This window comes from Rattus norvegicus, chromosome X (genome assembly GCF_021556685.1).
Source record: "Rattus norvegicus strain SHRSP/BbbUtx chromosome X, alternate assembly SHRSP_T2T, whole genome shotgun sequence".
Taxonomy (NCBI): Eukaryota; Metazoa; Chordata; class Mammalia; order Rodentia; family Muridae; genus Rattus; species Rattus norvegicus.
In genome coordinates, this window is record NC_141554.1 from 69,358,467 (window position 1) to 69,374,267 (window position 15,801).

Here is a 15,801-nt window from a genome sequence, read left to right on the forward strand (position 1 = left end):
CTTCTCTCATGTGAGGTCCACAAGCAAACTCATGCTGTCAGCCTTGGCATCAAGTTCCAAGACTTATTTTTGTGCCAAGACCTACTTACCTTACTGGCTTGGCTTTTGGGCAGTGCTCATAAATCACTCTATTTGTTGATGCGTTTAGTCACTAAACCCTTATTAATTGAACCCCTTCTACAGTCAAGATTGTGATAGTGGAGTAAATAAAACTTATAAAAATCGTTTTGTGCATGTGAATTTCTGTAGTTTGAGACAGAATTCTGCTATATAATAGCTGTGTTGAGACCATTTATGTATCCTAGACCTGCTTTGAGCTTATGGTCAATTCTATTGTTTCTGCGTCCCAAGTTCTGGGATTGCAGGCATGTAACATAATACCTGTCATAGATAAGAGGTTTTCTTTCAGGATATTCATAATATGCATAAATACCTTCAAATTCTGATATAGGTCAGAAAACAAAAGGCAGTGCTTTGATAAAATGACGATGACATTGTTTTAAAGGTGTCCAAGAGAATTATTCTCTGGAAAAAATGTGACACATAAGCTGAATCCTAAATAGTGAGGAAAAGAGACAATGTAAAGATTTCTGATCAGAGAGTCTTAAGCAATTGCAAATATCCTGAAAACACACAACAAAAAACAGCTTATTCAAGAGTCAATAAAAAGGCATTTCTAGCCCTAGAATTGTGGAGACTGAGACAAGAATATCACAAATTTGAGCTCAGCTTATGGTACATAGTAACTTCAAGGCCAGATTTGACTATATATAAGTGACTCTGGAGAGAGAAAGAGAGAGAAAGAGAGAGAGAGAGAGAGAGAGAGAGAGAGAGAGAGAGAGAGAGAGTTAGAGTTGAAGTGTGGTAGGCTAAGGGATGTTTGACATGATATAAGGATATAGATTCTCTCTTCAGTGTCTTGTAATCTGTTGGCTAGACTTCTGAGGTTTCTGTCTGCCATTGTAAATTTTCCATTTCCAGTTTATTTCAGTTTGAGTTTTCTTTAGTTATATTTCTTTGTTAAATTTTACTACTGTCTCTTGTATTGCTTTCAACTGTTTCCCTTCTGTGGCCTTCATTAAATGATTCATTCATATCTTCTTAAGGTCCTCGGACATATTCATATTTTTGAAGTCTTTGTCTTATGTTTCAGCTATATTATATTATATTTCTCAGTTTTACTACAATAAGGTTACTACCACATATGGTACTACTGCAATACACTAAGAGGTCTGGTGGAAGCATATTGTTTTGGCTCTTCATGTTGCAATTTTGCGCTGAGATTGAGACATCTAGAGTTATGATGTTTGAGATGTTTCTTAGAGTCAACATCTGGTCTTGTCTTTGTTGGGTGGGTGTTCCAGGCCTTGGTTGATGTCGGTCTCTCTGGGTCTTCTATCCAGAGAATATGTCTGTGGGGTTCCTGGAAAAGAGTGTTTCAGTGGGTCAGTGGGTGATACAAAATGTAGTCTAGAAGTAATGACTCAGAGGGATGGTGTGAAAAGGATAAGCTGGATTTGCAACAAAGGGTGCAGCTCCATGGGAATAATGTGAAAGACTGATTGTTAAGGAAGTGATAGGATTTTCTGATGGAATAGATACAGAGAATGGTGGGAATAAAAGACATAGGGAATATATAAGGAAAGAAACAAGAGAACCCTTTGTTTCAAGTTCTCATGAACTAGTGTAAGTCACCAATTTTAAAGACAGAACACTTGTGTCTTTTAACATGGCATTTATGCATGGAACACACAATTGTGTAGAGTCCAAGAGTATATAACATATGAGTGAGGTCCAAAACCATTAGGAAAGGGGTTTCTAAATGAGACAATGAAGAGAATGAATGGGCTCTCAAAGATTTTGAGAGTTGAAAGGTGATATAAACTTCAAAAAGGAGGAAAACATGACTGAAAAAATGCAAAATAGGAATGAGATATACATGGAAGCTGTCAGAAAGATAGCTGGAAAATTAAATAATTGATTGTGGAAAATGGGACTTGATTGCTAGTCTAGGGACAATTAGTTCATAAGAGGCTTTGCAATAGATGAGATATTTGTAATGGTAATGTATGCAATGGGCAGCAAGCTAAGGGAACACTGAAAATACTAAATCTAAGATAGTTAGCTTCATTTGATTAACATCATCTGAGCTGGAGTCTATGACATAGAAACCTGTGGTTAAAGTCAGGCCCACAAATCTCTATATCACAGATATCCAAGATAGATGTCTGAACGTTTCATGGTGGAAAACCTAGAATGACACCTTTCTACGATCTGCCATGTAAGGCGGGTGTGGTGCTTCACACCTTTAATTTCAGTGCTCAGGAGGTAGCAGCAATTGGATCTGTGTGGCTATGAGACCAACCTAGTGTACCGAGCTAGTTCCAGAACAGCTAGGGCTACATAGAGAAATCCTGGCTCAGAGGGGAGAGAGGGAGAGGGAGAGGGAGAGGGAGAGGAGGGAGAGGGAGAGGGGGAGGGGGAGGGGAGGGGGAGGGGGAGGGAGAGGGAGAGGGAGGAGATCAGGTAAGCATCCATGTGATCAGACAGTTTCTTTCAAATACCTATTTAAGTCCATAAGGTTTGATTGTTGTTAGTGTTTCAGAGTATTTCATAGGGAAAAAGAGCTCAATGCTTTTTATCAAGTAAAAATTATTAATCTGTATTGTTTAGTATATATATACATAAATATACATATATATATATAAATATATAAATAAATTTTATTTCTTTCTGGATTAATTGCTATAGGGTGTGCATTTATATATGATATGTATGGTTGATTTGGGTTGTATGTATGCTATGACACACATGGAAATCTGAGTACAACTTTTAGGAGTGGGGTCTCTATCTCTACTGTGGGTTCAAGGATTAAATTCAGTTTGCCAGACTCCTGGGGCAAAAACCTTGACTTGATAAACAGTATTGCCAGCCATATTATATTTGTAAAACAGCTGAATGAAGTAAGCAACATCATTCTTAATTTACTGAAGCTGGAACTGAAACACTGAGATAATTAGAAACCCTTACAAACGTAGCTAATAAGTAACAACTAGGGTTACCCACCCATCTCAGAAGAGTGGTTTCTAAGGATTTGGCAAGCCTGGACGAGTTCCTCTTTCTCCTGTAAAACTTTATTTTTTTGATCCCAGTAGCCTTGGAATTGGACATTTGTGTTCATTCTCAATAAGCTTGCAATGCAGTTTAATGCATATAAGAGTGTTTTCACACACAACCTCTGTAGTATCACTAGGGAAAGGGAAGTAATGCCCTCATGGTTTTAATGGCCATTCTTACTCAGATTTTGCTCTCTGATCATCTTCTAGGGATATTTGAAATCTACTGCCAAGCAGGCAGCCACAGAGAAGCAGGGATGCAGGCAATTTATAATGTCTCTCAGTGTTCCAGTCATCAAGACAGCCCACGCCAACACTACCAAGCGTCAAGAGTCTACTATATCATGGCAGAGGAGATAGAATGGGATTATTGCCCTGACAGAAGCTGGGAGCTGGAATGGTATAACACGTCTGAGAAGGACAGGTAAGGCTTCAGAAAAGGACTGATCACAGCTTACAGAATCATTTCGTGCGGGATGTTCCTAAAAGTAAAAGTAGGAGGCATTTTTATAATTTCAATGAGTACAATGCCATTCTGAGATCAGAATGGAGGGATCCTCAATTCCGGTACTTTGTTTATTCTATATTCATTACCATTGAGCTGAAGAAAAGGACTTTGCTACATTCTTGCCCTCTTATCCTTCCCTTCTAATTAGCTAGAACTTACCTGCACTAGGATTTAAAGTTCATATGTCTCAAAGGCATTTATTAAGATACAGACTAAACTGTGAAACAGAAAAGTCCAAAACAGGGTAGTATAAGGTACAATTTTATCTGTTATTTGCATAAGAACAATCCAGTTCTGCAAGTGAACTCTGCTGCCCTCAATTCCTCCTTTTATCTTTGGGGTCAAGATGCTCATTTTAGATATGGCTATCCCCAGGTTTCAAGTTATGGTAAGCAATGTTGCCTGTAAGGATAGACTTGGAAGTTGTACATTTCATTTTTTCTCATGTCCTATCTCCTAAGCTTTTCATATGAATTTATGTAACTATAGGTAAATGTGGACAATGTAACATCTATGTGAACAGCCACATGTCCCAATGAAATCTAGGTGATGCTATTGCTAAAAAGAGGGAAAAGAAAACACAAACTTAGGTATTATTAATATTTTTACAGTATTATTAAAATTAACATTATTAAACTATTATTAAGTATAATTAATAAAAATTTTCTCTAGTTTGTGGTACTTTCACTGCATTGTGTCAATTCTTGACCTTTATAAGTTGTTTGTTTAGGTTGAAGTCTTCATGTGAACTTTCTGTGAATGTTAAGAAATGTGCTAAGACTGAACCCCCAGTGAACGTGATTGCTGGGGGCAGGGCGGTAATGTGGGGAGGATGGGGAGGGGAGCACCCATAAAGAAGGGGAGGGGGAGGGTTAGGGGGGTGTTGGCCCGGAACCGGGAAAGGGAATAACATTCGAAATGTAAGTAAGAAATACTCAAGTTAATGAAAAAAAGAAAGAAAGAAAGAAATGTGAATTTCTTTTTGTCAGCCTTGATTTCATCTGTCATGCATAACCTGAAAATACATTACTAGAGAAGAAGGAAGGAAGGGTAGGAACAGCAGGCTTCATTCTGTGTCCTGTCTTCCTTTCTGCACGACAGTGCCTCTGTACTTAATCCTGTCAACCTTGGATTAGTGATTGTACTTCTGAGACTCACCTATTGGAATGATAAACACTGTCAACTGTTAAGTATCCTATCATGAGAAATCTGTAAGATTCTATATCTTCCCCTTTTTGATCTCCAGTGGCAATTACTGATGCTCAACTGAAACTCTGTGCCTTGTCCTTTTGTTAAAATAATTTCAAATCTAAATATATTAAGTCTGGAATCAAAGTCACAGGTTTCTGGTTCTTAGGTAAGTTATACTGGAAATACACTGCAAATAACTATTTGGATGGTGGAAATAATATACATAGGTTCAGAAACCTACTATTTCCAATTATAGTAATGTAATTTGACATTATAATGAATATATTTATATTCCCTTTCATATTGGACATGAGAATCGTTCTAACTTAATTTCCCCACATCTGAAAATAAAGGTTGAAGATCAGATGCTCATAACATTCTTTGGATTCCTCTAGCTATGGCCATGTTTTCTTGAGCAACAAAGATGGGCTCCTGGGTTCCAAATATAAGAAAGCGGTATTCAGAGAATACACTGATGGTACATTCAGAATACCTCAACCGAGGTCTGGACCAGAGGAGCACTTAGGAATTCTGGGTAAGGAATTCTATTTATATCCTAGCATCTAAAACGGGGTTGATTGTAAGACATCCATGTGATATCAGGGAGGTTTTCCCATCCCTCATTCTCAGATTTTCCATGTAAAATATTAAAAGTATGGCCCTCTTTTATAAAATGGCCATGAATATAAAACCTGAAGTAAAAGAGGGAAATATGAATTCTGCTGTAACATGGGACAAAAATGTTTCAACTGTCTATACCTTTGAGACTTGGCTTCTCCGAAGGTAGTAGATGTTATGACTCCAGAGGCAGGAGAATTTAGGAACAAATTCAACAGAGCCACTATTATTCCCATATGTCAATTTAATCACAAAACCATATGGTACTTTTGAACAATGGGTTTCTTTATTTTCATCCTAGAGCAGACAGGAAACACTTACCTTTGAAGAGATTACAGCTATTCTATGTGCTAAATATGGCAAGATTTCAGTCCTTACTATCAACTATTCTGCAAAATTCAGATTCTCTAGAGCCTTGGGTTATTATGTAGAGAAAAATAGGGTGAGAAAAGTGAAGATAATAGGAAGCCTATTTTCTGTTCTTGAAGTACCTTCATGCTGTGGGTAGCGATACCAATTTTAAGACTTATGAAGATTAACTCCCATTTCACTTTTCTGCTAATAGACCTTGTGCTTCTTTTGTATGTATCAGGTCCACTTATCAGAGGAGAGGTTGGTGATATCTTGACTGTGGTGTTCAAGAATAAGGCCAGTCGACCATATTCTATACATGCCCATGGAGTCCTAGAATCTAGTACTGGTTGGCCACAAGCTGCTGAGCCTGGTGAGTTGGAACACTTAGTGGATGAACAAAGGCTTTACATCACCTCTACTTTAGATTTCTAGTTTATTTCTTCTTCTTCTTTTTTTTTTTTTTTGGTTCTTTTTTTCGGAGCTGGGGACTGAACCCAGGGCCTTGCGCTTCCTAGGCAAGCGCTCTACCACTGAGATAAATCCCCAACCCCTAGTTTATTTCTTTAAACACATTATATTCTTGGGCTGGGTGGGTAGTAATAAAAGGTAGAGGCAGTTAACTGGTGAATTGGAGTTCTAGGAAGGTTTTCTTTTGCATTTTCAGAAGCTCCTGTATTTCAGTTAATAGTCTGTCATGTACATGATAATCTCCTTATTTCTTTTCTAAGTTCCTTAAAGTTAAGGTTGTTTATGTAATGTAATATGTAATTTTTGATCACTATAAGGAAACACCAGAGATAGTCTACTTTTCAAATAAGACAGGTTTATTCAGCTCACAGTTCTATAAGGTCTGAGAACCTCATTCAGCAATGACCTTAGATTTAGAGATAGTGTAACCATCACATGATGAGATAGAAAATGAATGTGTGTATGCTTGTCTAGTCTCCTCACAAAGCTCTCCCCAGTGTTCTATGCTAATAATTTCCCCAACATCACATCTCTAAATGCTGTAGCTGGATCAAATTTGTACCATTTTACTACTTTATAATAGGATGTAAATTTTGACACTTGGGGTGTTATGTGATGGTCAAACAATACCTGAACCACAACTTTATATCTTTCTCCCATTTAATGTTGGTATCTATGACTGTAAATGTGTCATTTGTAGCATCTCATCAATGTTATTTTTTATTTTTCATCGTTGAGTGTGCTTTAGTTATCTCTATATTTTTGCTTTTTAAATTTATTTTTCATTAGTTTTTCAAATTCTTGTTATGTTTATATATTACATGTGACACAGTATTTTGTAAACACAATGTCATGTAATATTTACTGTACATTGAGCATACTTTCCTGCCTATATTCCCTTACTCTTCTATCTTATCCTTCCATTCATTTGTTCTTCAGGAAAGTTTTACTTATACTTTTAGGTCATATATACATACATGATTTTATGCATCTCAATAAAAATCGAAGTATGATAAATGGATGAAAGTGTATGGTTTGTGCTTCTGACTTAATTCGATTAAAATGATTTCCTCCAGTTTCATGCATCTTCCTAAAAAATTACACAACCTTGTCCTTCTTTATGGCTGAAAAGGATTTCTTGCTTATATATGCCACATTTTACTTCTCTGTCCTTCAGTTGGAAACAGGTTTGCTCCATAACTTTGCTACTGAGAATAATGCCGTGATAAAACATTGATGTGCAAGGATATTTGTGGTGTGTTGACTTGCAGTTGTTTCAGTATATATCCAGAAGAGATTTTCTTAAAGAACCTCATACTGATTTCCATAGTGATGAACTACTATTATTTGCTACTAGAAGTGTTTTCTTAGTGACTGCTCTTTGAGATTGAGATGAGATGGAATGTCAATGCAGTTATGATTTCTATTTCTTTGATCAGTAGTGAGTTTAAACAGTTTTTTACACGATTACTAGCTATTTGTATTGCAAATGAGAACCGTTTACTAGTTCAGTTATTAAGTTAATTGTTTGATTTCTTACAGTTTACTTTTCTAAATTCTTTTTTACATTCTAAATAGTACTTTCCCAAGATATTAAACTAACGCATTTTCGTCCATTCTATACTCTGTCATTTCACTCATTTAACTAGAAACTGTGTAGTGCTTCTGAATTGTATGAGGTCTTGTCAGCATCATTTACTGAGCAAAGGTAATCTAATTGTGGAAAGTCCTTTCATATGCCTATGCCTCGAGATGTTTTCTATGCTATCTGGATTTGCAACTTCACCAGTTCAGGGTTAAGTATTAGGTTAATTTGGGGTTGGCTTTTAGAGTGAATGCAAGATGATAGGGATATAATTTCACTCTTTACATGCATCTATCCAGTTTTACTAGCAACATTTTCTGAAGAGGTTTCTTTCAAATGCATATTTTTGACATTAATGTCAGCCATCTGGTGGTTATTGCTACATGGGCTTCTAGCTGGGTTCTCTATTCTATGAATTTGTGTTTCTGCTTTATGCTAGCACCATGTTATTTTCTAGCCCTGCCTATGCAATTTAACATGGGATCAAGGATTATCCATTGTGCTCAGGATTGCTTTGGCTAGCCAAGGTATTTATTCTTAGTGTTTTGTGTGTATGCTTTCACATGAATTTTAAGATTATTTTTAATTATGTGAAGAACACGGTTGGAACTCTATGGGATCACATTGTCCTGAGTACTACAACCAGTTGTACAATATTAACCTTTTCCATAAACACAGGAGGCATTTTCATCTCATAGTGTCTTGATTTAACTCTTCCTTTAGTGTTATATAATTTTTAACACAGAGGTTTTTCACCTCTTGGTTTGATATTTTGCTTGTTTTGTTTGAAAGAGAGTCTTGCTATGTAGCCCTGGTTGGCCTGGAATTTAGCATGTTAACTCACAGAAATCCATCAACCTCTGCTTTTCCAGTGATGGGAGGTAGGTATGGTGTCAGGAACTTTATCTACAAGTAGGAGGCAGAGACAGAAAGAAAGACAGAGACAGAGACACAAAGAGAGAGGGGTGGAGGGGGAGGGGAGGGAGAGATGGAGGAGGGAGATGGAGATGGAGAGGGAGAGAGAGAGGGACAGGGAGAGGGAGCTAACTGGGTATGTCATAGGCTTTTAAAGCTAGTGAGTCAATTTTTCCAACAAGTTCACACTTTCTAATCTTCACTAATAGTTCCACAGACTGGGGACCAAGTATTTGAATATATGAGCCTATGGGGCCCATTCTCCTTTTGATTCAAACCTAGGTTTCTGCTTCCTATATTTAATAAACTTTACTATGTTGAAATATGCTCCTTCTATTCCTAGTCCCCTCAGAACTTTTATAATGAAGAGATGTTGTACTTTGTCAAAAGACTTTGTATCTATTCAAATAATCATATAATTTCTGTCCTTGAATCCACTTATGTGATGATATATATTTATTAATTTGTATATGTTGAACTATCCTTCCATCTCTATAAGGATGCTAACATGAACATTGTGTATGATATTTTGATGCATTTTTGAAATCAGCATTTTTATGAGATTAGTTCTAAAGATTTATTTTATTTATGCATAAATGTTTCTCTTTGCCTCTCTATCTGTGTCTCTAATTTGTCTCCTCCATGCTTGTGCCATGTTTATGCAGGTAATGACAGATGCCAGAAGAGGTTGTAGGAAATTAATAGTGGGGGTAATCAAGTGACCCAGTATTATTCTGTTATGGTTGATCTGTGACTTTATATTATTTAAGATTTTTTATAGTATGGAGTGCATGTGAGTTCTCTGTGTATGTTTTTACATTGTTCTGTTGATGGAATGTTCCCTTACTCAGTATGAACTATCTTTCTTCTAATTAGTGAGGTTTTTTGTTTTTGTTTGACATGATCACATTATACAACTCTCAGTGGCCCAGTACTGTGTAGATCAGGGCCTCAAAGTCACAGAGATCTGTCTGCATATCCCTCATCAACACTGGACTTAAAGGTGTATGGCACCAAACACAGACTGACAAGTTTTAATATGAATTCTACTTTGTCATACATTAGAATGGAAACATCTTATTGTTACCTAGTTTAATTTACTGTGAAACCCCTTTCACATTCTTCTCCTCTAAGATGATATGTGTTTTTGTTGAAGATTCCTTTTGGTTTTTGAGGAGACAAAAAAAATTGATACTATTTATTTAACCCAAGGTGCTACACTGTGGTTTTTGTTTGTTTCTTTGGCTATTATCTTCTTGGGCAATATATATTTTTATGGAAAAAAAAGTCTGTTTGCTCTTCTTATTGGATATTTTTAATTTATATTTCAAATGTTATCCCCTTTCCTCGACCCAACCATCCACTCCTTCCCTCATTCCTGCCCTGACATTTCCTTACACTGGGTCGGGGGTGTCCAGCCTTGGCAGGACCAAGGGCTTCTCCTCCATTTGGTGCCCAACAAGGCCATCCTCTGCTACATATGCAGCTGGAGCCATGGGTCTGTCCATGTATACTCTTGGGATGGTGGTTTAGTCCCTGGGGCTCTGGTTGGTTGGTATTGTTGTTACGGGATTGCAAACTCCTTCAGCTCCTTCAATCCTTTCTCTAACTCTTCCAATGGGGACCCTGTTCTCAATTAAATGGTTGACTGCTAGCATTCGCCTCTGTATTTGTCATGCTTTGGCAGAGTCTCTCAGTAGACAGCTATATCAGGCTCCTGTCAGCATGTACTTCTTGGCATCAGCAATATTGTTTGGGTTTGGTGACTGTATGTATATGGGCTGGAACCCCAGGTAGGATAGGCTCTGAATGGCCATTCCTTCAGTCTCTGCTCCAAACTTTGTCTCCATACCTCCTCCTATGAGTATCTTTGTTCCCCCTTCTAAGAACTGAAGCACTTTGGTTGTCCTTCTTCTTGAGCTTCATGTGGTCTGTGGATTTACCTTGGGTAATCTGAACTTTTGGGCTAATATCCACAATATCAATGGGTCCATACAATGTGGTTATTTTTTGTGATTGGGTTTCCTCACTCAGTATATTTTCTAGTTCCATACGTTTGCCTATGAATTTCATGAAGTCATTGTTTTTAATAGCAGAGCAGTACTCCATTGTGTAGATTTACCACATTTTCTGTTTCCATTCCTCTGTTGAAGGACATCTGGTTTCTTTCCAAGTTCTGGCTATTATAAATAAGGCTACTATGAACTTAGTGGAGCATGTGTCCTTGTTATATGTTGGATCATCTTTTGCATATATGCTCAGGAGTGGTATATCTGGGTCCTCAGGTAGTGCAAAGTCCAATTTTCTGAGGAAACTTCAGACTTATTTCCAGAGTGGTTGTATCAGCTTGCAATCCCACCATCAATGGAGGAGTGTTCCTCATTCTCCACATCCTTGCCAGCAACTATTGTCACCTGAGTTTTTGATCTTAGCCATTCTAACTGGTATGAGGTAGAATCTCAGGGTTGTTTTGATTTGCATTTCCCTGATGACTAAGATTTTTTAACATTTCTTTAGGTACTTCTCATCCATTCGATATTCCTCAGCTGAAAATTCTTTGTTTAGCACAACTGTACCCCATTTTTTCCATCTTTATTAACTTGAGTATTTCTTATTTACATTTCTTTTTTATCTTTATTAACTTGAGTATTTCTTATTTACATTTCGATTGTTATTCCCCTTCCCGGTTTCCAGGCCAACATCCCCCTAACCCCTCCTCCTCCCCTTCTATATGAGCTTCCCCTCCCCATCCTCCCCCCATTACCACCCTCCCCCCAACAATCACATTCACTGGGGGTTCAGTCTTGGCAGGGCCAAGGGCTTCCCCTTCCACTGGTGCCCTTACTAGGCTATTCAATGCTACCTATGAGGTTGGAGCCCAGGGTCAGTCCATGTATAGTCTTTGGGTAGTGGCTTAGTCCCTGGAAGCTCTGGTTGGTTGGCATTGTTGTTCATATGGGGTCTCAAGCCCCTTCAAGCTCTTACAGTCCTTTCTCTGATTCCTTCCATCGGGATCCCGTTCTGAACCCCATTTTTAATAGGGTTATTTGTCTCTCTGCAGTCTAACTTCGTGAGTTCTTTGTATATTTTGGATATAAGCCCTCTATCTGTTGTAGGATTGGTAAAGATCTTTTCCCAATCTGTTGGTTACCATTTTGTCCTAACAACAGTGTCCTTTGCCTTACAGAAGCTTTGCAGTTTTATGAGATCCCATTTGTCGATTCTTGATCTTAGAGCATAAGCCATTGGTGTTTTGTTCAGGAAATTTTCTTCAGTGTCCATGTGTTCGAGATGCTTCCCCACTTTTTCTTCTATTACTTTGAGTGTATCTGGTTTGATATGGAGGTCCTTGATCCACTTGGACTTAAGCTTTGTACAGGGTGATAAGCATGGATCGATCTGCATTCTTCTACATGCTGACCTCCAGTTGAACCAGCACCATTTGCTGAAAATGCTATCTTTTTTCAATTGAATGGTTTTGGCTCCTTTGTCAAAAATCAAGTGCCCATAGGTGTGTGGGTTCATTTCTGGGTTTTCAATTCTATTGCACTGGTCTATCTCTCTGTCTCTGTACCAATACCATGCAGTGTTTTTTTTTTTTTAATCACTATTGCTCTGTAATACTGCTTGAGTTCAGGGATAGTGATTCCCCCAGAAGTCCTTTTATTGTTCCCCATTTTTAATAGGGTTATTTGTTTTTCTGGAGTCTAACTTCTTGAGTTTTTTGTATATATTATATATTAGCACTCTATCGTGTGTAGGATTGGAGAAGATCTTTTCCCAATCAGTTGGTTGCCATTTTGTCCTATTGACCGTGTCCTTTGCCTTATTGAAGTTTTGTAATTTGATGAGGCTCCATTTGTTGATTCTTGATCTTATAGCATAAACCATTGGTGTTCTGTTCAGGAAATTTTTCCCTGTGCCCATGTGTTTAAGGCTCTTCCCCCTTTTTCTTCTATAAGTTTGAGTGTATCTGGTTTTATATGGAGGTCCTTGATCCACTTGGTCTTGAGCTTTGTACAGGGTGTTAAGAATGAATTGATTTGCATTCTTCTACATGCTGACATCTGGTTGAACCAGAATTTGTTGAAAATACTATTTTTTCCACTAGATGGTTTTAGCTCCCTTGTCAAAGATCAAGTGACCATAGGTATGTGGATTATTTCTGGGTCTTCAATTCTATTCCATTGATCTACCTGCCTGTCTCTGTACCAATACCGTACAGTTTTTATCACTATTGCTCTGTAATACTGCTTGAGGTCCTGGATAGTGATTCCCCCAGAAGTTCTTTTATTGTTGAGGATAGTTTTTGCTATGCTGGTTTATTTTGTTATTCCATATGAATTTGCTAATTGCTCTTTTTTTAACTCTATGAAGATTGAGTTGTAATTTTGATTGGGATTGCATTGAATCTGTAGATTGCTTTTGGCAAGATGGCCATTTTTACTATGTTAATCCTGCCAATCCATGAGCATGGGAGATCTTTCCATCTTCTGAGGTCTTCTTCAATTTCTTCTTCAGAGACTTGAAATTCTTATCATACAAATCTTTCACTTGCTTGGTTAGAATCACACCAAGGTATTTTATATTATTTGTGACTATTGTGAAGGGTGTCGTTTCCCTAATTTCTTTCTCAGCCTGTTTATCCTTTGAGTAGAGAAAGGCTACTGATTTGTTTGAGTTAATTTTGTATCCAATAACTTTTCTGAAGTTTTTTACTAGGTTTATTAATTCTCTGGTAGAACTTTTGGGATCACTTATGTATACTGTCATATCATCTTCAAATAGTGATATTTTGACTTCTTCCCTTCCAATTTTTATCTCTTTGATCTCCTTTCGCTGTCTGATTGCTTTGGCTAGGACTTTGAGTACTATAGTGAATAAGCAGGGAGTGAGTGGTTAGCCTTGTCCAGTCCCTGATTTTAGTGGGATTGCTTCAAGTTTTCTCTGTTTTGTTTAATGTTGGCCACTCGTTTGCTGTATACTGCTTTTCCTAAGTTTCGGAATGGGCCTTGAATTCCTGATCTTTCCCAGTCTTTTAACATGAAGGGGTGTTGAATTTTATCAAATGCTTTCTCAGCATCTAATGAGATGTTCATGTGTTTTTTTTTCTTTGAGTTTGTTTATACAGTGGATTACGTTGATGGATTTCTGTGGGCTCTGATGATGGCCAGTAGTCTTTGTTTCTGTTGCTTATGTTCCTGCCCTTGCCTCTCACCATCTGGTTGTCTCTGGTGTTAGCTGGTCTTGCTGTCTCTGACAGTGGCTTGTCCCTCCTGTAAGCCTGTGTGTTAGCACTCCTGGAGACTGGCTTTCTTCCAGCAGGATCTGGGTCCAGAGAGCTGTGTCACAGAGTCAGCTCCTGGTGCAGGAGGAAACCAGAAGGATCAGATCCCAGACTGCTCCTCATTTCCCGTGTCCAGAGGTCTCCAGTCATGTTCTTCTTGGGCCAGTAATGTGATCAGAAGTGGTGGTCTCCCCTGAGATCTCAGGATTGTCCGCATTTCTGAGAGTCCAGCTCTCTCCCCCATAGGATTTAGGTACAGAAAGCTGTGAAACCGGGTCAGCCCACCATTTCTTTCCTTATGGGCTGTGATGGAAAGTTTTATTTTTCAGGCATCAGTCCTTTTGGGATATAGATAGCTGTATTTTCCTTGTTCCCTAGATTTTGTTGTATTAAAGACCACGAGCAAAAACAACTTTGAAATATTATTGATTGTTTAATCTTAAAACTCTCAGGCACAGTCCTTCACTGAGGAAAATCAGGGCAGCAATCTAGAGGCTAGAACTGATGCAGAGACTATAGAGAACACTGTTTACTGGTTTGCTCACCATGGCTTGTGCATCTTGATTTCTTACACCATCCAGGACCACCTACCTCCCTAATGGATAAAGCCTAACATTGTTCAACTATGGGCTCCTATAAAATAAAATACAAGTTTCATATTTTCTTACTCCAAGTGGGAAGAACAAGGGCACAGTCGTGATCAGACCAAAACAGAACCAAAATACAACATTGTGACTAATTCAGTGATTGATGTCTGGGACAGGATCACAATCCTTTGGGCTCCTAAAGGCCTGTGATGTTCCACTCATCCAGCTCTCTCATTTGCAGCATAATCAGCTTTTCTCATAAATTCAGCTTAGCTCTACAGTTGCCGCTATCCTTGGTGGCCATTCCGTAGTACTGGTATCTTCAAAATTTTTGGGTCTCCAGTGCAACTGAGGAGGAATCTTCACCAGTGGCCTCTCCTGACTTTTCAGGGACTCCCAGCCCTGACAACATTGACAACCCTCAGCTGCTCTCCATTACCTTTATAGGCCTTCAAACCCAGTACCACAGAACTCTTACATACTACCAATTTCGGCTGCCAGCATGAATACAGCCTTGGCTGGCCTGGACCACATCTGTGTTTTGATCCTGAGGAAATATTCTCAGATGATTTCTCCTACATGATGCTTGTCTCTTCTTAACCACAGCTTATTTCTCGGCTGCAGGGAACCAGCATCAACTGTCTCAGTAAAGCAAATGTTTGACTTCAGTAGTGCTACTCTCTTGTTAATCACAGCTGGGTCTTCATGTCTACCTGACCAGAATCAAGGATTCTTAATACAAAATATCCCACAAATGCCCTGGTAGAGGTTTTGTTTTCTTCTGAAACTGCACAACCCAGTCTTCCATCAGCTGCAGCTCTTTCGGCATTCCTATCTTTCAAGCTCTCACAAGCCCAATTAAGGCTTTGATCACTCAATCATTGGTATTCCTAGTTCAAGGGTCCAAAGTCCTTCCACAATTCTCTTCAAAATAACATGGTCAGGTCTACCACAGCAATATGCCATTAACCTGAAACCAATTTCTGTGTTAGGTTTCTATTGTTTTAATAAAGACCAATGTCAAATCAACTTGAGGAGGAAAGGGTTTCTTTCAGCTTATAGTTCCACATCACAGTTCATCATCAAAGAAGTCAGGGCAGGAATTCAAGCAAGTCAAGAACCTGGAGGCAGCAACTAAAGTAGAGACCATGCTTACTAACTTGCTCCTCATG

At 38.3% G+C, this 15,801-nt stretch overlaps 1 protein-coding gene across 19 annotated transcripts in view; it reads left to right on the forward strand.

Annotated features, from left to right (window-relative positions):
• Heph (hephaestin) overlaps nt 1-15,801 on the forward strand; it is a 246,995-nt gene that overhangs the window by 209,719 nt on the left and 21,475 nt on the right. For all 19 annotated transcript variants that reach the window (XM_087598985.1, XM_087598988.1, XM_087598984.1 and 16 more), the window contains 3 exons: nt 3,327-3,540; nt 5,211-5,350; nt 6,026-6,157. In XM_087598985.1, the coding sequence (XP_087455111.1) occupies nt 3,327-3,540; nt 5,211-5,350; nt 6,026-6,157 (486 nt within the window). The remainder of the gene's footprint in view (nt 1-3,326; nt 3,541-5,210; nt 5,351-6,025; nt 6,158-15,801) is intronic.